The 23472-nt window shown below is 45.1% G+C and overlaps 2 protein-coding genes across 4 annotated transcripts in view; one reads left to right on the top strand and one right to left on the bottom strand.

The window, feature by feature from the left end:
• Golga1 (golgin A1) overlaps positions 1-10388 on the top strand; it is a 65421-nt gene extending 55033 nt beyond the window's left edge. For 2 of the 3 annotated variants that reach the window (XM_051185365.1, XM_051185366.1), the window contains 8 exons: positions 2957-3046; positions 4030-4132; positions 4233-4366; positions 4704-4847; positions 6178-6237; positions 6689-6859; positions 7263-7349; positions 8393-10388. In XM_051185365.1, coding sequence (XP_051041322.1) covers positions 2957-3046; positions 4030-4132; positions 4233-4366; positions 4704-4847; positions 6178-6237; positions 6689-6859; positions 7263-7349; positions 8393-8473 — 870 coding nt within the window. In that variant the 3' untranslated portion in view covers positions 8474-10388. The remainder of the gene's footprint in view (positions 1-2956; positions 3047-4029; positions 4133-4232; positions 4367-4703; positions 4848-6177; positions 6238-6688; positions 6860-7262; positions 7350-8392) is intronic. The other variant, XM_051185367.1, reaches the window with a different exon arrangement.
• Positions 10389-11419: 1031 nt separating this feature from the next.
• On the bottom strand, positions 11420-18181 carry Arpc5l (actin related protein 2/3 complex subunit 5 like). Its single transcript, XM_051185391.1, is given in 4 exon segments — positions 11420-11954; positions 13249-13425; positions 13970-14051; positions 17896-18181. Coding segments are annotated over 4 exon segments (471 nt in total). The 5' UTR covers positions 18045-18181; the 3' UTR covers positions 11420-11891.
• Positions 18182-23472: the final 5291 nt, after the last annotated feature.

Raw genomic sequence — 23472 nt, 5'->3', positions numbered from 1 at the left:
GCATTCTGAGCGGCAGGATCACCTGGGCCACCCACTTTTATTGGTGTTTGATCCCCTTGCTACTCCTCTTCTTTAATTGTTTTTAATTGTTATTCATGTGTACTAGTGTTTTGCCTGCATGTTTATCTGTATGAGAATGTCAGATCCCCTGGCACTATAAGCTGCCTTGTGGATACTGGGAATTGAACTGCTGAGCCATCTCTCCAGCCTTCCTTCCTGTCTTCATATGTTTTTAAAAGACTGTAATTTGATATATGTTTGGGCTCACTCTATATTCCCGTCTGGTCTTTAACTTTTCTGCCTCCCAAGTACTTAGTTTTACTTTTTTAAAAGGAGCTGTTCCCTGAACATTTCTCCTCCCCCCCAACACACACACCAAAACCAGGCTCAACCCCAAGTACATAGCTGCCATGTTTGGGAGCGGTAACAGCTTCTGAAAGATATAAAATCATGGTTTATATCTTAGATCTTTTGCAGGCTGCAGTATCAACTTGGAGTTCAATAGTTGGGGGCTTGTGGATCTCTGAGAACTTCAGAGTTATATTTACCTGCCTTGTATGTATGCCCGCAACTGTCATTATCATAAATCTGTTGTGCATGTGTGAATGGAGAGTATATGTCTGTGTGTATGTGTCTGTGTGTGTGGTGTTGCTGCAGTTGTGCTGGTTGAGTACTCTGCTATAGAGCAACCCCCAGCATTGTTTGCCTTTTTGAGATAGAGTATCTCCATGTATCTCAGGCTAGCCTGGAACTTAAAATTCTCTGCTTCAACCTCCCAGGCACTGGGATTACAAGTCTGTGCTACCATATCTGGCCCTGTTATCTGACACCAAAAATATTTAGAGAATCAGACATGGCTGCAAATGAAAAATGCCAAGGACCATTCCCCAGCATGAGTTCCTTTGTGACCCAACCTGCCTTCCTGTCTTCTGAGACATATTGAAGCTCTCTGCCTTTCTAGACACCAGGAATCACAAGCATCTCTCCTACCCCCCCCCCAAAAAAAAAACCAATCCTTTGCCTAAAGCATTCTTACCAAGCCAGAATCTCTAGCTCCTTTCCCTGTGCCAAAAGAGCTCCATCCTAAACCTATACCTGGTGGTGGTGGTAGTAGTAGTAGTAGTAGTAGTAGTAGTAGTAGTAGTAGTAGTAGATGATCAGAGGACTCTGACAATGAGTCTTGTACATTGTTATTTCAGGGTCTCATCTTTAGCCTCTCAAGTTCAGGTACCAGTTATCCTTGTATGCCAGAGGTAGACTCACTGTGAAGACAATTGTGATTACTCAAGTAAGGTTCAGCATGTCATGGTTCTACAACTAACTCAGGAGAGTTGGTAGGAAGAGTCAAGATCCTACAGACTCAGAGAAACTGATGGTCTTCTTTCTCCCTCAGTAGACAGCTTCCTATGTTGGGGAGTGAACATACATCAGGTCTGATCTTGGAACATTTCAGTAGGTCTTCTTCAACTTAGTTTCAGAGTCCTTATGCAAAATACCATGGTTGTTCTTCTTGGTGACAAAACCACCTGCTAGCTGAATTTGGTCAAGGGAAAGGTTATAGGTCAGACTTGAATCATATGCCACATAATTAGGGCATCATTATTGACATCCCTGTCCTTGCCATGTAGAGTCTCAAATTTGGAATGAGGGACAGAAATAATGTGCTTACACAGAAAGAGCAGGGAGTTCTGGGTAGACAGAAACAATAGGCATTATTTCATGTTCTCCTCAGTGCATCTCCCTGACTATGGTCAAGACCTGAGAGGTTGCATTTTATACTGTGACTCTTGACAAGCATGAACATACTGTCAGAGGAGGACAGTGGTAACTAACAGTCTGCAGAAGCCCTGCCAGTCAGCTAAGGAACTGACGTTCCTGCTCACATCAAAGATGTTTTAGATGGAAAAAGCTGGCATCCAGAGTCCCTGGACTTAGGTCCAGCTGGCTTTGGCTTTCAATCTGTTCTTGCCACCTGCTAGTTCTGGAACCTTAGGCAAATCACCAAACCTCTTGGAGCCTGTTTTCACTCTTAGAAAATAGGCTCATAGGCTGGTGATATGGCTAAGTAGATGAAGGCCTTGCTACCAAGCTTTCTGGCCTCCATAGGCACATAGTGGCATACCCACCCACATGCATACACAAATAAATAAATAAATAAATAAATAAATAAATAAATAAATAAATGTAACTTTAAATTTTTAATAGGATTATGAAGACTAGAGAGGTAGCTGAGCAGTTAAGAGAACTTCTTGCTCTTTCAGAGGACATGAGTTCAATTCCTACTGCCCAACTCAGCCAGTTCATAACTGTTTGATTTGCAGCTCAGGGTATCCAGGGCCCCTTTCTGGCCTCTGCAGGTACCCATACACATATGACATATACTTACACTTGCACACTTCTAAGTAATAAAAATAAATCTTTTAAAAGAACTTTTGTGGCTAGGCAGTGGTGGTGCACACCTTTAATCATAGCACTCAGGAGGCAGAGGCAGGCAGTTCTCTTGTGAGTTTGAGGCCAGCCTGGTCTACAGAGCTAGTTCCAGGACAGCCAGACTGTTACACAGAAACCCTGTCTTAGAAAACAAAAAGAAGTCAGGGGTAGGGGAGCTTTTGTGGATGAATTAGTGAGAGGGAGCTCTTATAAAGCTCAGCAGCTGCTTCCTTACATTTCCTGTGACCAGATTCTACCTGTGAGCTTTTTTGTTTTGTTGGATTTCATTAGATCAGCTCTGATTACTGGATGGTGAGTTACCAGGACCATTGGCTCCCGTTGATGGGCCCATTTGTGAGACTAGATGCAGTGTCCACAAGGCAGCTATCAGAAGCATGTAAGGAAGAAGAAGAATGCCTGACCCTGTGTAGTGGGGGCCTCTCTGTTGGGCATCAGGTGAAGGACACAGATAAGAAAATACAGACTGTTTTGGGACTCAGTCATCTACCCTTTTTCTGAATTGTAGGATGAATGGAGCCAAAGAGAAATTATGAGTGTAGCTATGGCTCAAGCCCTGGAGGAGGTGCAGAAACAGAGGGAAGAGTTCCAGCAACAGGTAGGCCCCTAGCTGGCTACCAAGGTGTGAGCCAAAACCATGTTCCCCTATAGTCTCAGGAGCACTGTTCCTTCTGCTGTGGGACCATTAGAGAGGCTCACACACCTCTCTGTCAAGGGTTCCAGGGAACATAGTCAATTGGGAGATGCCCTATGACCTGTAGGATATAGGAGAAACTTATTACCAAGAAACCCTAGCCCAGGTGATGCCCTTTCCTAACTTTTCATGACTAGTTATTTAGTTGTAAAATATTGATTGGAAGTTGGGTGTTAGTGGTGCATGCCTTTAATCCCAGCACTCCAGAGGCAGAGGAAAGCAGGTATCTGTGAATTTGAGGGCAGCCTCAAATACAGAGCTACAGAGAAACCCTGCCTCAAAATAAATAAATAGATAGATAGATAGATAGATAGATAGATAGATAGATAGATAGATAGATAGATAAATAAATAAATAACCACTGATTGAAGAAAAGTCCTTAGGTAGAGATCTAACAGTCTGATTCTGTGAATTGGTACATCACCACCTACTACCCACAAAGTTGAGTTCCTAGCCAGAAGTGTAGGGAAAACCATACATATGTGGGGACAGACAGAGCACGTGGCTATTGTCCTGCTGGCTAGAGACCTCCAATGACTTGTTGACCAATCTGAACCCCAGACACCTCTGAAAATAACTTAGGGTAAGCATACCTTCTGACACCAGAATGAGGCAGTTCAATAGGCTGGGGCAGCATGAGTGCTCAGGAAAAGATGTATTTGAGAGGCTGGCCAAAACATCCACACTCTGGCTTGGCCCAGCATAGACCAGAGGGGTAATGAAGGGAAGCACCCTGTGCAGAGTCATTCAACAGAACAGATCCAATTGCCATAGTTTATTCCAGGCTACTGATGTCAAAGAGGGTTCCCCACTCCCCAGTTAGAAAATGGAATCTCTGTGGAAGAGGGTATTATGTCAGTCCTTCTTATGCTGAGTTTCCTCCTAAGGCTGCCCAGCTGACAACTGTCATAGAAGAGAAAACTCGGAACCTGTGTGAAAAGGAGGAGGTACTTCTCCATAAGGAGCAGGAGCTTCGCCAGCTAGAGAAAGGTAAGAAGTTGACCCTTGACAAGCAAGGTGTCACTGGTAAGACTACCTATCACAAAGCAGTGTGTAGTTACTGGCTTACACTATACCCCTACCACCCTAGGTCATGATTCTGCCCTACTGCAGATTCACCAACTGCAGAGTGAACTGGAGGCCTTGAGGAGCTGCAGAGCCAGGGAGGCTCTACAAGCCACAACAGGAGAGGACCCCCTGCAGCTGCAGGGCCAGAAGCCACTTGTGAGTGCTATCCCTATACTGGGGGGGGGCGGGAGGGGTAAAGGGGTAAAGTGCCTACTCTGAACTTTTAGGGTCCTGCCTTTGTGGTAAAGGGTGTTCAGCTGCCTAGGGGGCTTGAGACCTATAGGGCTGTCTGGCAGCCCCTATTAGTGTGCTAATAATCATTAAAATCCACTAGTTCACCTGGCAGGCACTGGATGAAATCTCATGTCTGACCTTAGTTCTCGCCAACCACCTGCTGCAATATGTCAGATCACACCTGTGCAGTAAGGTGGTGGCTCTCCCCCATGTACCTGCATGTCAGTCTACCTTTTGTCCTGTTGCCACTGTCCTGTAGATCATTGCAAAAGCCATGCAGGATTCTGAGTATGAGCTTCAGGCTGCAGAAGGAACTCCAAATGGTGAGGTTGAAGCCATGGATCTAGAGCAGCTACAGAAAGAAAAGCAGGACTTAGAGCAGCAACTTACAGAGAAAAATAAGGTGAGGACACCCAGCACCTGGCTAGCTGTGGGTCTGCTTTAGCCCAGCCCTCAGGCCTCCTCAGTGCCATTACCCCTTCCACCATGTCAGCCATCTCTCCCCACGAGCTTGGTGCTGGGTTTTGGATGGCTTTAGGTCTCACTCTTCTGTCCTACAGTGTTTACATCTCTCAGTTAAGTCCTGATGAATGTAGTGATGCACACCTGTAACCTTGCATTCTGGAGGCAGATGCAGAAGGGCCAGAAGAAAAGGCTATCCTGGGCCATGGGAAGCTTTCTTTTTTTAAAGATCTTTTTATTTATTATGTATACAGTGTTCTGCCTTCATGTATGCCTGCAGGCCAGAAGAGAGCACCAGATCTCATTACAGATGGTTGTGAGCTACCATGTGGTTGCTGGGAATTGAACTCAGGACCTCTGCAAGAACAGCCAGTGCTCTTAAACACTGAACCATCTCTCCAGCCCATGAGAAAATTCTTTAGAAACTGGTCTCACCATGGTGGTCCACACCTTTAATCCTGGTACTTGGGGGACAGAAGCAGGCAGATCTCTGTAAGTCTGAGCCAAACTGGTCTACAGAGTTCCAGCACAGGCAGGGCTACAAGGAAGAAACTTAGTCTAAAAAAAAAAAAATTTTTTTTTTCCCTTGAGCTTGATCTCTGTCACTAAGGAAAAGAAAATCCCTTGTTAGAGATTATAAAGTTTCAAATTAGGAAAATGGAATACAGCCTTTTGAATGAATGATGGAATGTGTAGTAAACTACATTTAAGCCTTATAATAAACCCACTGATTAAAACATAAAAAATAAAACCATTATTAGTGGAATATACAGAAAAACTTCATGACTTTTTATACTGATATTATTAGTATAGCAGTGATAACCAGGAGATCCAAACCCCCCAAAAAAAGGGGGGGGGGGAATCTGAGGACTGGATAGATTGCTTAGTGGTAAAGAGCATTGCTTGTACAGAGAACCTGGGTTCAATTCCCAGCATCCTCATGGCAGAACCAGACCCAGGTCATTCAACACATCTGAAAGCAAAACACCCATACTTTTTAAAATGTAGTATATTCTGCAGAGCCACTCACAGCAGCACTCTCCAAGTGTATGAGCACTGCCAGCAGGCCTGAGGGCCCAGCAGGCAAGGTTGGGTGGGCCATGTTCTATTGAAAGAACATGATAATATTGTGGCCTCTATGGGTCCTGGGAAAGCAAGGGGTGGAGCAGCAAGAAAGCCCAAGGGGGCACTGAGAATGAGCCTACAGAAGGGCCACTTAAGGCATTCTCACATAACACTGACAGCTGGTTTTGGGGTGGGGGTTACCTCAGATTATGAAGCAGATGCAGCAGAGGATGCTGGAACTCAAGAAGACTCTGCAGAAGGAGCTGGTGAGTGCCCACCTGTGCCCTCCATGCACTCAGTCACACATCTCCGTGATTTTCTGGTCCTCCTGAGGTTACTGGCTCCCTGGGGTGTTCTTTTAGTTGACTGGAGAGGGTTCTCTGAGAAGTCAGGTGTGGGCTGGTGGGAGAAGGGTCTTAAAGCTTGAGAACTGTTCTTGTGACCATTTGACCTTGGGTACAGGGTCTGAGTCTGCCTTCTCCATGCCCGCATGTGTTCTTACATAGATGGTAAACATGACCTAGTTCCCTCCTCTCAGCCACTGACCCCCAAGAGAAGAGCTGAGCCTTCCTCAGGTCAGGCACTTCCTTCTTGTTCAAGGACCCTTTTGCCAAGTGATGTGCAGTAAGTTAAAGAGCTGGTTATAGCTGGGTCTTTCTGTGATCCTAGACCTAGCTGGGAGTGGTTTGACATAGCACATTTCCCATTGCTTTTCAGAAAATCAGGCCTGACAGTGAGCTTTTTGAGGTCCGGGAGAAGACAGGCCCTGAGATACCAAATATGGCCCCTTCTGTCACCAATAATGCTGACCTAACTGATGCCCGAGAGATCAACTTTGAATACCTTAAACATGTTGTTTTAAAATTCATGTCCTGTCGAGAATCTGAGGTAAAGACTTCCAAGATGCTTTTTTGGGTGTCAGGCTTGTACAGCCAGTCCTGCATGGTTTCCCTCAGCCCGATTCCACCTTCTTCCCCTCATCCCTCAGTTCTGACTTGCTGAGCAGACCATGATGGGAAATGATTCCTGGGGAGATGTGAGCTCCCCTCTGAATTCTAACTTGAATGTTGCTGAAGCCAAAGACCTAGAAATAGTCTGTCCATCATGAAGAGCAGGGTGGCTGTTGAGGATATTCTCTTGGCTCCCATAGTGAGAGATGAATCAAAGAGCTGGAACTGCACCCGCCAACTCATCCGTGTGAACCAAGGGAAACAGGAAATGCTGCTATTTAGTTCCTTAACTGCCTGCCTACTCCCAAGGCCTATGGTAACAAAAGTGGGTTTTGTTTCAGGCTTTTCATCTCATAAAAGCAGTGTCAGTGCTGTTGAACTTCTCACAAGAAGAAGAGAACATGCTCAAAGAGACTCTGGAGTATAAGGTAAGCTTCCCTTGTCTGCTGTTTCCACTGCTGCACAGTATTGTCAGTTACCCAGGCACTGACATCCAGACCAGCTCCTGAGGCAGGTGACCAGCCACAGTTGTACATCAGCTTAATTTGCTTTTGGCGGGAGGTGGGGGGGGGGACATTTGAGACAGTGTTTCTCTGTGTAGCTCTAGCTGTCCTGGAACTTGCTCTGGCCTTGAACTCAAGAGATCCAGCTACCTCTGCCTCCCAAGTGCTGGGATTAAAAACTTGTGCCACCACTGCCTGGTAGCTTATTTGCTTTTGTAAGATTAAATTGACTAGGCAGTTCAAAGGACATTGTTTTATTTACATTTTATGTATGAGTGCTCTGCATGTATGCCTGCACACCAGAAACAGTCATCAGATCTCATTACAGATGGTTGTGAGCTGCTATCATGTGGTTGCTGGGAATTGAACTCAGGACCTATGGGAGAGCAGCCAGTACTCTTAAGTGCTGAGCCATCTTTCCAGACCCCAAAGAGCCCAATGTTCTGTTCTTCATCACTGCCAGATGCCTAACTTTTGTTCATCACAGCATTTTCATTGATGGCACTTCCTCAACTGCTCTGGTTCTGGCCTGGCACCTACATTTAAGAGTGTTTTGTTGTTTTGTTTTGGTTTTGGCTTTTTTTGGGAGGTGGGAGTGTTTTTGTTTGGTTTTTGTTTGTTTGTTTTTAACACACATACACACACCCCGGCTGATGGGTACAGCTCAGTGGTAAAGTACTTGCCTCTTATGTGTGTGGTCTCAGGATCAGTCACCAGGACAACGCCTGTATCAGTGCTGTCATAGAGTGGGAGAAACCCCCTTCCAGCTCCACTCTCCTCTCTTAATGTAGCTCCTTTCTACCAATTTTTCCCCTGAATCGGGCTCTTAGCCCTGCACACTAGTTTATTGGAAGCTTCTTGGTCACTCCTCTGACTAGCTGGGATGACTGAGAGGCAAGAGCTGTTTCTGCTCCCACTACCCCTAGTTCTGTTTCTTAGCTCAGAAGCCTTTTCTGTTTCAAATGCAGATGTCTTGGTTTGGATCCAAACCAGCTCCCAAGGGCAGCATCCGGCCATCTATCTCCAACCCTCGGATACCATGGTCCTAGAATCACCCAAGGAGGGAGCTACATGGGCTGACACTTTCTGTGAAAAAAGAAAAAAGAAAAACACTGACACACCAGACTGGGTGGGTTTTTAATTGCTGTTAACTGCAGTATTTTGTACAAGTGTCTAGACACTGTTTACAAGACTTTAGGTCCAACTCCTTACAAGCTGGTATGAACTTCATTCTGGTCACCAAACAAGAGTGATCCTGGGCACTGCCCAGATCTACATAGTGCTGCTAATATCCCAGCTCCAGCCAGCTGTAGTTGAGTCCTCTATCTTTGAACATTAGCACTTAAAATTGAAGTGATTGGTATGTCAGGGAAAAACTAATTATCAAACATGACTGAAGGTGGAGCCAGTCCTTTCTTTAAAAAGCCAACTCAAGGGTGATCTTTGAAGTCCCCTTCCATTAGCATGTTGGGGTTCTCATGTGATGTTACCTCTCAAGAAAATGTCATTTCACTTTGTTTCCCCAACCACCTAGAACTCGAGATGTGTCCATCTCATAGGTAACGGGGGCCAATGTGGACTGATAAGTATGCAACTTTCCAGTCCTGAGAAAACTAGCAGACAGAATGATCTCTACATAGAGCACCAAATACACTCAGTTGCCTTCTTAATGAATGTGTTCATCTTGGATGGGTTGCTGGTAAACCATTTTAAACTATTTTTATAGCAAATGTTCTTCACTATTATAAACATGTCTTCTGAATCATAAAATCCGTTTAAAAAGGAAAATCAGAGCACCAAGTCTTTGTAGTACCAGTCATGACCCTTTATCATTATGCTTACCCTCTGTGGCACCTGCTCTCTAAAGTAGTGGAGTTTCTCTGGCTTTGCTCTGAATTCTGTCATACTACCACTGAGCAAGAGCCAGTCATCACACTTTTTCTACTTAAGAACAACCTGCTGAACTCAAGAAAAACAGGCTCTCACTCTCCTACCCCCAGTATTTAACACTACATTCATACATGGCATCCAGACAGCCCAGTTAACTGCCACACTTGATAGCACATACGCCTCAAATTTAGCTGATAGAAACTTAGGTTCAATTTTGCATTTGTTGGATAAGCCACTTTAGCTCTCAAGGGAAACCATTTGATTTGAGTTTGATGAAAGTTTCATCAGCAATTAAAGTAATAACTGGAGCTTCTAAAGTTAACATATAATATGTAAGTAAATTTGTTTTTCATCTTAAGGTCAACATATGTATGTACAGACATACAATGTGCCTGCCATACAGAAAGCAGCATTTGCCTTATAAATCAGGATAGCATTGCTTTGGCTGTGGCTCTTCTTAAAGTTTCCCATGTAGTGGGGCATGAAACCAGAGTCCCACTGTTCTGTGACTTTGCTGAGGAAGATGTAGCTTTTCTACTAAGTAGGATTTCCTAGTTTCCTCCTGTCCCATATAAGAAACTCAGAGGACTGGGCAGTCCATAGACCTCCAAAAGCAGCTGCAATCCCAGCTTCAGAAGCCCTTTCTAGGCCTGGGGTTTCTCAGCCCCTTAAACTGATCTCTCTCTCTCTCTCTCTCTCTCTCTCTCTCTCTCTCTCTCTCTCTCTCTCTCTCTCTCTCTCTCTCCCTCCCCTCCCTCCCTCCCCCTGTCCCTCACACACATACACACACTCACCTGCCTACAGGTTGAGATATAAGCTGTGGGGCCCACTCATTTAAATGGCTTTCCTGCTGCATGTTAAGCTCCTCCAGCATTAAGAGTGCAATAGCTATTCTAAGTGGCTTGATGCACTTCTATAAACTTTGGTAATGAGACAGTACATGTAGCCCTTTATATATGAGCACTGGACTGTGATCTTTCTACCAATGTAAATAGGGATGAACGGTTTTATCTAAAAACTGCTGTGAGTCCTTTGTGGTGCAATACTTTTTGATTAAAGTGCTTCAAGATGCAACTACAGTGAGTTTTACTTAATAAAGCTTGAGATATTGGGTGGGTTTTTTTTTTTTTTTTTTTTTTTTTTTTTTTTTTTTTTGTTTTGTTTTTTTTCCTGGTTTTTCAAAATAGGGTTTTTCTGTGTAGCCTTGGCTGTCCTGGAATTCACTGTGTAGACCAGGGTGGCCTCCAACTCAACAGATCCTCCTGCCTCTGCCTTGAGTGCTGGGATTAAAATTGTGCACCACCACCACCTGACTTTGTACTTAATATTTCAAGGTTACAGATGTTTGTCTATCAAAAGCAATCAAACTCCCCAGATTAATAGTGAATAAATATATGATTTAATTAAGTCCACAGCCTACTCCTACTTCTCAAAAATTAGTAGTTTGTGAGAATCTGGGCACTTTGGCCACAGAGCTGCAGGAATATAAAATGGGGGCCTCTGCTAGCATTTAAGCTGCAATTATGATGTCCAGGGATACTTGCTTTATGGCTAACAGCTAACTGTCATTGGTTTCATATAGTCTCAAAAGTAAAATTGTCAAAGCATGACAGAGACTCCTGCAATTCATCAGACTCTACCAGGAGATGGTGACGAGAACCTGCCCAAGACTGCAGCTATAATCACACAAATGAATAACTTTTTTCCCCCCTGGTTTTTTTGAGACAGGGTTTCTCTATGTAGCTTTGGAGGTTGTCCTGGAACTTATCTGTAGACCATGCTGGCCTCAAACTCACAGAGATCCGCCTGCCTCTGCCTCCTGAGTGCTGGGCCCAGCACAAACAGATAACTTTTGAAGCCTCAAATGTTTGACATTTATTTAATAAGCTCCAAAATTACATACAAATCAAAGGAGTAAGAAATAAATGCCTCTTGGCATCAATGTGGTATGACATAGCTGTGGCACTGCCATGCTTGCTTCTCCCAATCCCCTCACTGTGGCAGTACAGGGACACCTCTACCCCTTCCACATCAGCTTTCCAAACCATCAGACTATCAATTCATTACCATCCCTTTGTTTATCATTTAACATACAGAACACACCGTTATCAGTAGACTAGTGAGCCAAGAGCTTTATTGATGCAGCAGGCACTTTACAATGAACCCAAGAGAGTCTGCCTTCTCTGGGAAGACAGAGTATCTGTACAAACTCTCAGGTATTTTCACTTCAGAACCCAAGCTCTCCTTTTCACAGCAGCCCTTAGATCTGCATTTGCCCAAATAGCCCCTCCCCATTTCAAACAGACAGTACATACAAGTACACCTGACATAATCTGGCCAGTCAGTGAGATAGTCAAGTTTCAATTATGTTACTCTGTAGACAAAGGCAGAGACACTGATCCTGTAAAGAATTTAGGAAACAATAAGACAATTTCTCCCTCCACCTTAAAAGTAAAATACATTTCAGCAGATGTTTCCTGAAATACGCAGTTGGGAGTTCAGGAATATGGTCCATTGTCAGACCCTTCTTCACCAACCTGGGCATCCAAAATTCTTAAGGTAACATGATTCTTTTTTTTAAACAGTCTTTCTTGCTGTAAGAACTCTTATAATGGAGCCTAGTCCTCCTACAGCTAAGGCCTGTGGAGACAGGAAAAAGAAACATGTTAAATGGTACCTGACTGGTCAGAGGACAGCTTCACTCACCTGGAGAGACACATATTCCAGACCTAAATCCCACCATGTCACAGACTTGCTGAGAAAGATCTAATTCTAGGGAGAGCCCTGTTCAAGGGTCCCAAAAGCTGCCAACTCTTGAAGCAACAGAACTGGCTTAGGACCCCAAGCACAAAACAGAGCCTGAGTTACCTGTAACAAGCTCACTGCCTGCCAGCACCTACCTATCCATGGAAATGCACCACAGCCCAGATAGAGTGACACAAAGTCAGCTCACAGGGATGAAATGGCCTGGCTACCATACCACCTGAGAGCTACCACCACTACCAGTAACTTCTGAGTCCAGGCTTAAAGGCTGAGCACCCCTAAATAGGCCAAAATCCAACACTTGGCTGGAAACTGACATACTAGGAAAAGCAACACTCTTAAAACTCAATACTGCCAAGATATGTCTAGTTCAATGACTTACTTGCCTAACACATACCAGAACCCTGGTTCAGCCTCTAGCACTGGCAAAGAATCTCAAGCTGGGGATGTCGTTGAAGCCCAGGATTCCATTCCAGCACCATATAAACCCAATATGGTGACACATGCCTTCAATCTTTGCACTAACATCACAAGTTCAAAGCCATCCCCCCCAGTTAAAAAAACAGATTTGAGGCCATCCTGAGCTACATAAGGCCCTTACAAAATCTAATGCTGAACCTCTTGACAGAACTGTATTCATCACAGACTTAAGTGTTGTGTATATTTGCTGAAGTGTTGGGAAGCAGGCAGGTGACACACGAGGACAAAAGCTTGATACATGGCCTTAGTCCTATATACTCTTCAAGTAAAGGACAAAAAAGCCTTTTCTGCCTCAAGTGAATGAAAACCATATTAAATGACTCAGATTTCTGCCAATTGCCCCTTCTAGCGCCTGCATTTCTAAGATGTCTTCAACATCTTTGTGGCTGCTCTCTCCCACATTCAAAGGAAACATCAAGTCCCTTCCAACCTCACCATGCCACCTGCCTAATGTCCTATATCAAGGGTATTTTGTCCTGCCTAATCTAATCCACAGCTAAAAGGCAAATGCCCATATGTGAAGACCCAGATCAGGTGCTTACTTTCAGGGTAAGGAAAAAATGCAATGTTACAGCTTAGATCTGCCATTCCTAAATGACCATTGGACCATCGTACATCTGTTCAGAGTCTGGCCTGCCAGTGTGAACTCTGGGTGAACTGTAGCCTTCAGTGGAGCAATGTAATCACATACCTTTTCATGCCACTGGAGTAACACTGCACTGCTATTTTCTGTGGGCTTCTCAAACCCTTTATAAATGTACTTCATTAACAAGTCAATGCCATTTCTGTCCAGTGACTGCACAGCCTGCTCAATTTCGCTGCTCTTAAAGTTTGTGAGTACTTTCAGCACTACACCCTGGGCTCGGTCCTACAGAGAAAAGAAAAAGTGAGTGAAGCCAAGAATTACAATCCTAACACTGCTACAGAACACCACTGAACAAAACCTAACAAAAACACCATCCCTTCCTAATTCGTCTAGGGCAGAGCTACACAGATGAGCTAAACTTCTTTGGCTTTAAATTTCACGATCTCATATTTCTACAAGCAAGTGACTCTACTTAGTATGGAAAGAACAAGTAGTTTAGTGCAGGTATATATGACTTTCTTTTTTTGTTTGTGCCAGGGATTGAACCCAGGGCAGTCAATATGCTAGACAAGCCTTCTACCACCAAGCTCAGCTCAGCCTCACATGTCACTATGTTTGATACATCAGCAAGGCCTTAAGACTCTACAAATTGCAAAGTTATCAGGCTACCTACTTGCACCAGTATCTAGGGAATAGCAAGTAGCTTCAGTAGAAAGCAGTATTCAATAGCACCTCCAGGCCCCAGGGAGCTCATGCTGCTGTTGAGGACACAATCAAAACCCTGGTTCTGACAACACTGGGCAGAGCTGCAGCATGACTTCTTTACCTTCACAGCTTGATTCTTGGTGTTGATTGGTGAGTTCCGCAAGGCTGCATGGAATGCCCGAAGCATGTCCCCTGTACATCAAGGCTAGTTAAGGATGGCTAAGCTCAAACATGTCCATGCTATCATTAATAACCTTACTTCATAAACAGTTCAAGAGTAATCAAAGGGATCTTATCCATAATGCCCACTATCTCCTGCTGACCTCTTCCAGAGCCTTTAGCTTTCCTAACCTCTGTTAACCTGCAAGCTCTTCCTTTGTTCCTCCCTGAGGCTTCCTACTCAGAAAATTGCCCACTCTTACAATAGAATCTGATACAGCCTACATGTACCTCAGTGCTAGGCTAACTGACATACAGAATCTTCATGCACAAATGTACTGGAAGAGTTCCCACCCTCTTATTCTAAAAGAGAAAAATAGACACAAATGCATCTTAATTCTTCATTCAATGCCTCTTACTAAACTACTAAAGAAATCAACTTGAAGCAGGGAAATGGTGGTGCATACCTTTAATCCCAGCACTCTGGAGGCAGAAGCAGCTGGATCTCTGAGTTCAGTGCCAGTCTGCTCTATAGAGTTAAGTTTGTAGACATCAAAGATACACAGAGAAACCCTGTCTGGAAAATAAAAAAAGCAAACAAACCAAAAAAAAAAAAAAAAAAAAAAAAAATTCAAGTTGTGTCAAGTCTACCTCCCAGTTGTACATGCCTTTAAATCTCAGCATTCAGGCAGAGACAGAGATATTCGAGGCCTGCTGTGCTGAAGAGAGCTATATGGTTAGAGACCCTGTCTCAAAAAAAGGGGAGGGGGTCTATTTTCCAGATCAGCAAGGTCTCACTTTGGCCCACAAAATGAACCATGAGCCATCTGCTCCCTTGCCCCACAAACCTTACATGGAATCTCAACTCCATATTAACTGCTGAGATCTGAATATCCAGCACACAAAAGAAAATTACAAAGTAGGTTATGTCCCCAAAGGTGACGCCTATTTTAAACTGAATTACATCAGCCAACTTGATTTCCTCATATGAAACGCTGACTTAAGCCAAAACACTTCAAAAAACAGAACAAGGAATAACTGTCCAATCAAGACATTTAAAACTCCTGCTTATGCTGTAATCCCTATGTATGAACAGTTAGCCTCTGGTACAAACCTTATTTCCCGGCTTCCCCAATAAGTGTCATCTTGAAAAACTGGTCTATGCCACCAGACAAGCGACTCCCCCACTGCCTGAATCAGACCCTACCTTATCTTTTCATTTTAGAATTCCTTTTCTTCAGACAAACAAAGGCTAGTCCTGATAACAGCCAATGATAACCTTCCACCTCATAACTTTTTAATGTGGTATATCCCAGGCAATAAGCAGGGTTCCAGAGGCTTAACAGTACACGTGGACTAAAATCATTTCATTGACAAAATGAATGATGGGGAAGGACAAGAATGTAGTTTAGTACTGCTTTTTGTTTTGTGGTTTTTTGTTGTTTTTTGAGACAGGATTTCTCTGTATAGCTTTGGAGCCTGTCCTGACCAAGCTGGCCTCAAACTCAGAGATCTACCTGCCTCTGCCTCCCAAATGCTAGGATTAAAGGCATGTGCCATCACTACCAGGCAGTACTGCTTTAATAACCACCTGCAGCATTTTGTCAAGCAGGCACTGCAGCTACTGCTGGGTAGAATTTGGGGGGGTGCCCATCTCTAGAATCACACAAAGTTTACTAAACTACCTCCATACCCAGATAGCTTCTAGCACCTTCAGAAAACACAATGTGGTAACTAAAGAACCCTATGAACTATTCTCAAGTCATGACCTTACATCCATTTAAAACTTTGAAGTGCTGCAGGATGCTTAACAGCCTCCCTGGCCTCTACCCTTAAGTTCACAGTAACATCCTAAAACTGTGATAAACAAAGTCACCAAACTTTGTCAGATTTCCTTGGGGGTGGAAAGAACGATATAAAATCACTCAAAATCAGTGTTCTATAGTTCTGTTTCACTGAGGAAGAAAATAATCTACAGTAATACTTTAAAACTGCCAGATTGGAGGAAAAATCTCCCCAGGGTCTCGGACCCAGGACTAGATGCATTCACCTTACTCTAAAAATCCTCTGGGACAAGAACCTGACATCTTCCTTTGAGACAATGAAACTGAGCCAGAAGGGAATTACCTGTTCAAGGTCACAAACCTACAATGACCTTCAAATCCAAGCCCTCTCCACACCCCATCACCACCACCTGTGGAGAACACCAGACGTGTGTTCAGTGAAGTTCCCATTGAAGTGGTGGGGCCAACATAGTTGTCTCTATCATTCAGAAAAAGAATGCTGAGGTTGAGAAGTATGTGACCTATGGAAGGTTAAAGCAGGTTAGAACCAGCCTATGTGGACGCACAACCAGCTTTCCACTTCCTCAGTCTGCTCTTCTACAATGACAAGTCCCACAATAGCCTTGAAACCACTTCCTCTTAGCTTCCCAAACCTCTTTGCCCTTCTCTCCTGAGACTCACATGAGGTTCTGTAGATTGAATGCAATGATCGAAGTCCAACACTTGGCACCTGCCATGCACTCAATTACTACTTCCATCTTCTCCCTACCTGCTGACATCTGCTAGGTTTTCACTTCTCATATGCTAACCTCCTTCTCCCAATCTCAAGAGGTACATTTTCCATGGTAACAAGGCTTCTGATACTGCTATCTCCTCTCTCCTCTAGAAACTCTAAACCCCAATGCCTGTAAGCTGCCTCACATATATATTAAAAAAAAAAAAAAGGCCAGCCAGAAGTAACAATACCAAGGCAACAGCTGACCCAGCCCAGTCTCTTCATCAATATAATTAGGATTATGGGTCAAATGCATCACTCTGTCAACAACTGAGTGCCTATAAGCCAGTCAATCCCCTGCACCACACTAATAACCATTCTCACCACCCCATTTGACCATCTGAATGGTACAGGTAATACAAGTTTGAAATCTCCACGTTTGAAAACACTCCTATCTGAAGGAGTTATTTTAAAGGTATACTAGAGAACTTCAGGGTTCCTCCCAAAAGCAATAGACCCGACCTCCCAGGCTAAGTTAACTGATAAAACACCCAGAACCTGCTTTATATACAGCAAGAGCCTCCAACACTGCCAGCAAGTGGGGCGGGAAGGGTACACACTTCCTGTCAAACCATTTGAATAAAGAAAAAAAATCTGAGATTGTCAGTTTCCCGTGGTGCTCAAACTGCTAAGAGTTCAAGCCAATCACCTCTATTTTTACTCTTCTGTTCTAAACGTCTATTTTCTGTGGCCACAAGAGCAGTCATTTCCAGTCGCTAGGGAGTCACTTTTACACTTGACACTGTACGGTGTTTCTTAGTCTCCGATCACTAGCTTTTTCTACGCTTCCTGCACAGTTAACGGGAGAGTCGCAAATCACTTGTTGAACATGTCTCTCAGCCCACGAAGGTTCAAAACCCAACGTACTCAAAGGAATGTGATGACAGGTGAGAAAAAGTGGCACGCAATCTCACACCCTCGCTAACCCCCGCCCTGTCTGTCTTCCCCCAACAACCCACCCACCTATTTTCACGCTGGGATGTAATTGGACCCAAGAAAGCCATAGACAGGCCAGGCCGCAAGAGGCCCTAGCTGCTCAATGAATCCAAGGTGGCTCACCTCTGGCCCTCCCGCGGATCAGCGCCCGGGAATGGCCCGGTTTCTTGCAAGGAGGGATCAAGGCCCATTCATGGGCACCCAGAGGGATGCTGAGCGCAGACGGGCGAAAGGAGTTCAATCAACGAGCTCCAGGGCCGCACTGCTGAGGAAGGCTAGAGGCCAGGGACGAAGGACCGGGAAGACCGGGACTAGTAGAAGCCGGGCAGGGGCTAGGGCTGGGGCATGAAAGGTGCGAAGGCCGAGTCCGAGCAGCCTCGCCGGGAAGGATATTGCCGCAGAAGCCCGTCCACCTCGGCGGGGTCGGGGCCTGGCTCGCCTGCCGCCGCAGCTGCCTCTTCCTGCTCGTCCACGAATTTGTTCTCGTCAAACTCGTCGATGTCCACCCGACGGAAACGTGAGGACAGTGTGTTTCGGGCCATGGCAGGAGCTCGGCGGCTGCCCAGCCGGCTAGATTCCACTCCCCTCCGGACCGGCTCCGCTCGGGGGCGGGAAGCAGCAGCCAAGTACCTCCTACCCTCCTCCAGGCGCAGCCGCCGTCACCCGCCCACTTCCGAGCCACGTCGGAACCGGAAGCTCGTGTGGGCGGGGCAGCAGAGCGGAACTGTGGGATGCAGGTGTGGCTTCATCTGGCAGTGCAGCGGTTAGTGTGTCCTCCCAGCAACTGGCCTGCGACCACAGGTAGCACGTCCGTCAATTCCTGAGAAAGAAACCCTTGAGCTGAGGGATGAGTGGTAGTGAAGCACATTGCCGGAGCCTCTCTATCTTGGACGCGAACTGCACTGACCCAAAAAGGATCCTGTCTGATTACATAGAAGTGACTTCTTTGTTAAAGGAGTGAAGGGCTTTATAACGTTATTAACGTATAACCCAGGGGCTGACAGGACGACTGATGACATCTTTACTTGAGGATATAGCGACATCTGCGGGCGCTCCAAAAAAAAAAAAGATTCCGTCGCCTGTATTTCTGAAGGCCGATCCTTTGAAAGAGGTTCCTTTTAGGAGGCGAAAAGCAGCAGAATTCAGAAACCGATGGGAAGAAGACAATGTCTAGAATGCTGGTTTCTTTTTATTTCAGCTATAGGCTAAAATGGACCTTTTCCATAATTGTACGAAATCTTACTACATTTTCATTGCTAACACTCGTGCAAAAACAGTATTTGAAACATGGTTTTGCTTTACCTACTTCCCATTGAACTGTGTCTGTAGATCAAAAACTGCCAGGCAGACATAACCTTGGGATACTAAAGCGCGACTCCTGTGGGGCAGGCAAGTAGACGCTAAAGTCTCAGATACTGGAAGTAGTCAAACCCTACCTGAATTCCTGGATGCAGGCAGGTAGGTGGTAAAATAGCAGGAATTCGGGGCTGGAGAGATGGCTCAGTGATTAAGAGGTGCCTGCTCTCCCGAAGGTCCTGAGTTCCAATTCCTAGCAACCACATGGTGGCTCTCAAACCATCTGTTAATGAGATCTGGTGTCCTCTTCTGGACATACATGCAGGCATAACAGTACATAATAAATAAATAAATCTTTTTTAAAAAGTAGCAAGAATTCACATCTGCAATTTAAAGATGTTCTTGCCCTAACCCAGCTCACCCTACCCTTTTGGTTTTTTGAGACAGAGTTTCTTTGTGTAGCTTTGGGACCTGTCCTGGAACTAGCTCTTTGTAGACTAGATTGGTCTCGAGTTGAATTCACAAAGATCCGACTGCCTCTACCTCCCAAGTTCTGGGACTAAAGGCATGTGCCATCACCTCCCGGCTTATCAAGATGTTCTTGAGAGAACATCTTTAAATAGTTTTTTAATATTTTACTTATATGTGTGTGTTGCCTGCCAATATTTCTGTGCACCACGTAGTTGTTGTGCCTGATGGAGGACAAAAGAGGGTGTGAGAGCCTTTAGAACTGGAATTACACAGGTGGTTTAGAGCCACCATGTCAGATGGGTGTCAGGAATGGAAACTGGAAAAGCACCGATTCATCTCCAGTCCCACTCCTAGAAAATCTTGGTCAGAAGGAACTTAATCTGGTTTAACAGGGAAGTGGCCTCAAATAGTCATGTTCATGAACTTTGATCAGACAGGCTTTTAAATCCGTGATATGAAATCTGACATGGGCTGGTTGTGGTGGCACACGCTGGTAGGATTTGTTGAAGGAGGCAAAGGGAGCAAGATCATCTGTCCCAAGCCAAGTATTGGTGGCACACATCTTTAATCCCAGCACTCGGGATGCAGAGGCAGGAGGATCACTGTGAGTTGGAGGACAGCTAGTTCCAGGAAAGGCCCCAAAGCCACAGAGAAACCCTGTCTGGAAACCCCACCCCCTGAAAAAAAAAAAAAATCTGACATGGTAGTACACACCTGCTATCCTGAAGACCAAGAGTCTGTGCATTAGCCGGTAGCTGGTGGCACATGCCTTTATCTCTAGCCTCTGGAGGGCAGAGGCAGGCCAATCTCAAAAAACAAAATTTAAAAAAAAGAGAGAAAGAAAATAGGTCTGGGAACAAGAACTAAAGTTGAAAGGTGTATTGGGTATGGTGGATCTCTGAGTTTAAGGCCAATCTGGTCTACATAATGAGTTCAAGGACAGCCAATGCTAGAGAGCAAGACCTTGTTTAAAAAAAAAAAAAAAAAAAAAAAAAAAAAAGTTATGAGCAGGCTGTAGGCAATAGTAGCTCAAGCCAGGAGGGTGCCAAAAAAGAGGGGCGATGGGAACATATTAGGTGTTTTCAAGATAAAGCCTACAGGATTTGCTGGTAAATTAGATGAGACATGTAATAGAAACAAGCAGTGTCTGAAAACATCAAAGATGCAGGTCTGGGATGTAGCCTGTTGTGGCATACTCACCCTATACACTGGAGATCCTGGGTTTAATCCTAGTTATGAGTTACAGCTCATCTGGGATGGAAAGGTATCAGGCATCCAGAAGCCAAGGAATACCACAAGGTCACACTACGCAATAAACCTCACAAAAGAAGTCTTACTGAGCAGGAAAAAAAAAAAAAAAAAACAAAACAAAACAAAAAAAACAGGATGGTGGCTGCATCTGCTCAGGAGAGATAAAGCAGCAAACTTAGCACAATACAGGGCTTACATCGAGTTTCTTGGGGGATGGGGGTAGAACTTTTCAGGGTGAGGCTTTCCAGGGTAGGGATTGTTGGGATTTCATGTCCAGAGTTTGGGCTTTTTACTCTGTAGGGTGGAGACTGCATTCAGGTGTTAGGACAGTTTGTGTATTCTGTGGGTGGAACATGGCAGTTGGAGGCCCTCAGGGGGAGGGGCTTACAAGCACCATGAAAAATTTCAAAAATTATGCATAATCATAACTCTAATAGAATCCTGAGCATCTAAGAAGTTGTACCTTTAGGCATCCTTTTAAACTAACTCACTCATTTCTCCATATATTTTGACTTCACAGTGGTCTGGAAGAAGGCTCATATATCTCATGTATCAGTCCATCTGGTAGTCACAACCTGGGCCTGGAGAGCACAAAACCAATGCACGGTTCTGCCTTCAAAAACCTTCAAGACTGGCTTTGGAAACAGGCATAAGAACACATTCTTCAACTCTGTTATGTAAGATGAATTTGGATTACAAGGGTAGGCTGCTACTCTTAGGGAAGGGAGATGACTAAAAACCCTCCTTATACCACCTAGTGAGTCCCCATTTGTTTGCCCTGAAACCTAGGTCAATATTATGTACTGAACAACGTTGAAAAAATTTTAGAGAGGGTGGCTGCTTGACTGAAGGGTCCCAATTGGTCCCTATGGTCATTTATTACAGAAACCTAGCAGATCAAGTCTGTGTTGCTGTGACCTAGATGCAGTGGTCTGCCAGGGACTATGGGGATGAAGAGCTGTGGCCACGTTAGCCATGTTAGCATCAATGATACTTTATTCAATTTTTACATATCAAGTCTTGGCTGAGAGCATTACAGGTTATCAGGTTAGCTCAGAAGATCTCACAAAGGATGGATTTACCAAGATATTAACTAGTAGCAATAAAGCAAGAATCTGATTTTGTTTGGGAGTTGTTTTTATTTATTTGTATTTCAGTGCTGGCGATTGAACCCAAGCCTTGTGCATGCCAGGCGAACACTCATCCACGGAACCAAAATCCCAGCACCCATTTTGGAGTCTCTCTAACAGTCCGTGTACTGGAGGAGGCTTGAACTCCAGACCCTCCTTTTCCACTGCCTGAGTGTTGGAATCATAGGACTGTGACACCGTGCCCCGACCTACAACAATAATCAGAAATCCACAAATTATGAGAATACAATTTCTACTATTCCACACGGTCTCCAACAGTTGTTGCTGGAGATTGATTCTGCTGTCAGCATAGAAAATTCCTACCCTTGCCAACCTAGGGAACATAAATTCCAATCAGCCCAGAAAATATATAGAGATCTTGTATTTAAAAGCAAAAAAAAAAAAAAAAAAAAAAAAAGACCCCAAAAAACTGGACTGACCAAATGGTTGAACTTGTACATGTTGGAAGGACCCAAAAAACTGTAGTAATTCTCTTTCTCTCTCTTCTTCACTCCTCCCCTTCCCTCCCAAACGCTGTGGCATAGTGGCTACAATCTTAGCAATGGTTTCCAGCCAGCTAGGGACATACAGTGAAACTCTGTCTCAAATAAACTTTTAGGAATTAAACCCTCACACCTCATCCCCACCGCACCCCCAGATCATCCACGGCTAGCTTAAAGGTGAACAGACCAGGGAACGACAGGCTTCCCGAGTAAACGATTGAATAAAAGAAACTACAGCCTTCACTACGCCGTCGGCAGCCACGTACAGCACAGCCTAAGGCTCAATTTCCCTATCCATAGTGCTTAAAGACGAGCCAATGAAGGTGGGGCAGGAAACCCCGGAAGGGGCGGGCACACCGACGCGCCAGGGCTCCCCATGCCGCGACGCTATTGGCCGTGCACGGCGCCACCCACCAGTAATTACGGAAGTCGGACCCACCTCTTCCTCTTTCTCTCGGACCAGGAGACCTCAGCGGTGAGAAGTGCTGCTATGGTGAGGATACGGGAATCGATTGCCATCCGGGCGGGGGAACGCGTGAAGACATCGGCGCGGGGCGAGGGGCGCGAGTGGGGGACGCAAGGAGTGTCCGGGGCCTGCGGCCTGGCGCTGCATGCTTGCCCCTGGTTTCGGGCCGGTAGAGACCGTGCCCCCTACCCTCCCACGGTCCCTTCTTGATCGGCCGCGGTGAGAGCGGGAGCTACCGCTCCGTGACCCACAGAGTCGCCTCTCGTACAGGCCAAGATTAAGGCTCGGGACCTGCGCGGCAAGAAGAAGGAGGAGCTACTAAAACAACTAGACGATCTGAAGGTGGAGCTGTCCCAGCTTCGCGTCGCCAAGGTGACGGGCGGTGCCGCGTCCAAACTCTCTAAGATGTAAGTGGCCCATGAGGTCATAGCTGGGTGCACACCTTTCTTGGCCTCTTATGCCTTTTCCAACAATTGTTCTTGGCCAACGTATGTAGTTTAAAGATTAAGTATTCCTGAAGGTCCGTGGTGGCGCCACCTACCTGGACCCTTACATCAGTTGTAGTGGGACTGGAGACACATGGTAAGGAGAGACTTGCGAAGAAAACATGAGTTATTTAATGGATAACATCGGTATTCCACCCCAGGCAGTCTTGAGGATGAGTAGAGAAACACCTAAGCAAAACTGCGCTGAGACCTCCAGACCACGTGTTCCAGTCATAGACCTGCCCTTGTCTTTTGACATCTTGTCTCTTCACATCTGTTTAGTTCCACCAGTTTGGTTCCTTACATTAAACTAGTTAGATTTCTTGGCATGGCTTCAGCCTTTGTAGCTTTTGGTATAAGCTCTTGGC

This window comes from Phodopus roborovskii, unplaced genomic scaffold (assembly GCF_943737965.1).
Source record: "Phodopus roborovskii unplaced genomic scaffold, PHOROB, whole genome shotgun sequence".
Classification (NCBI taxonomy): Eukaryota; Metazoa; Chordata; class Mammalia; order Rodentia; family Cricetidae; genus Phodopus; species Phodopus roborovskii.
The sequence above is the reverse complement of the archived record's forward strand: the minus strand, read 5'-3'. Positions and strand labels throughout refer to the sequence as shown.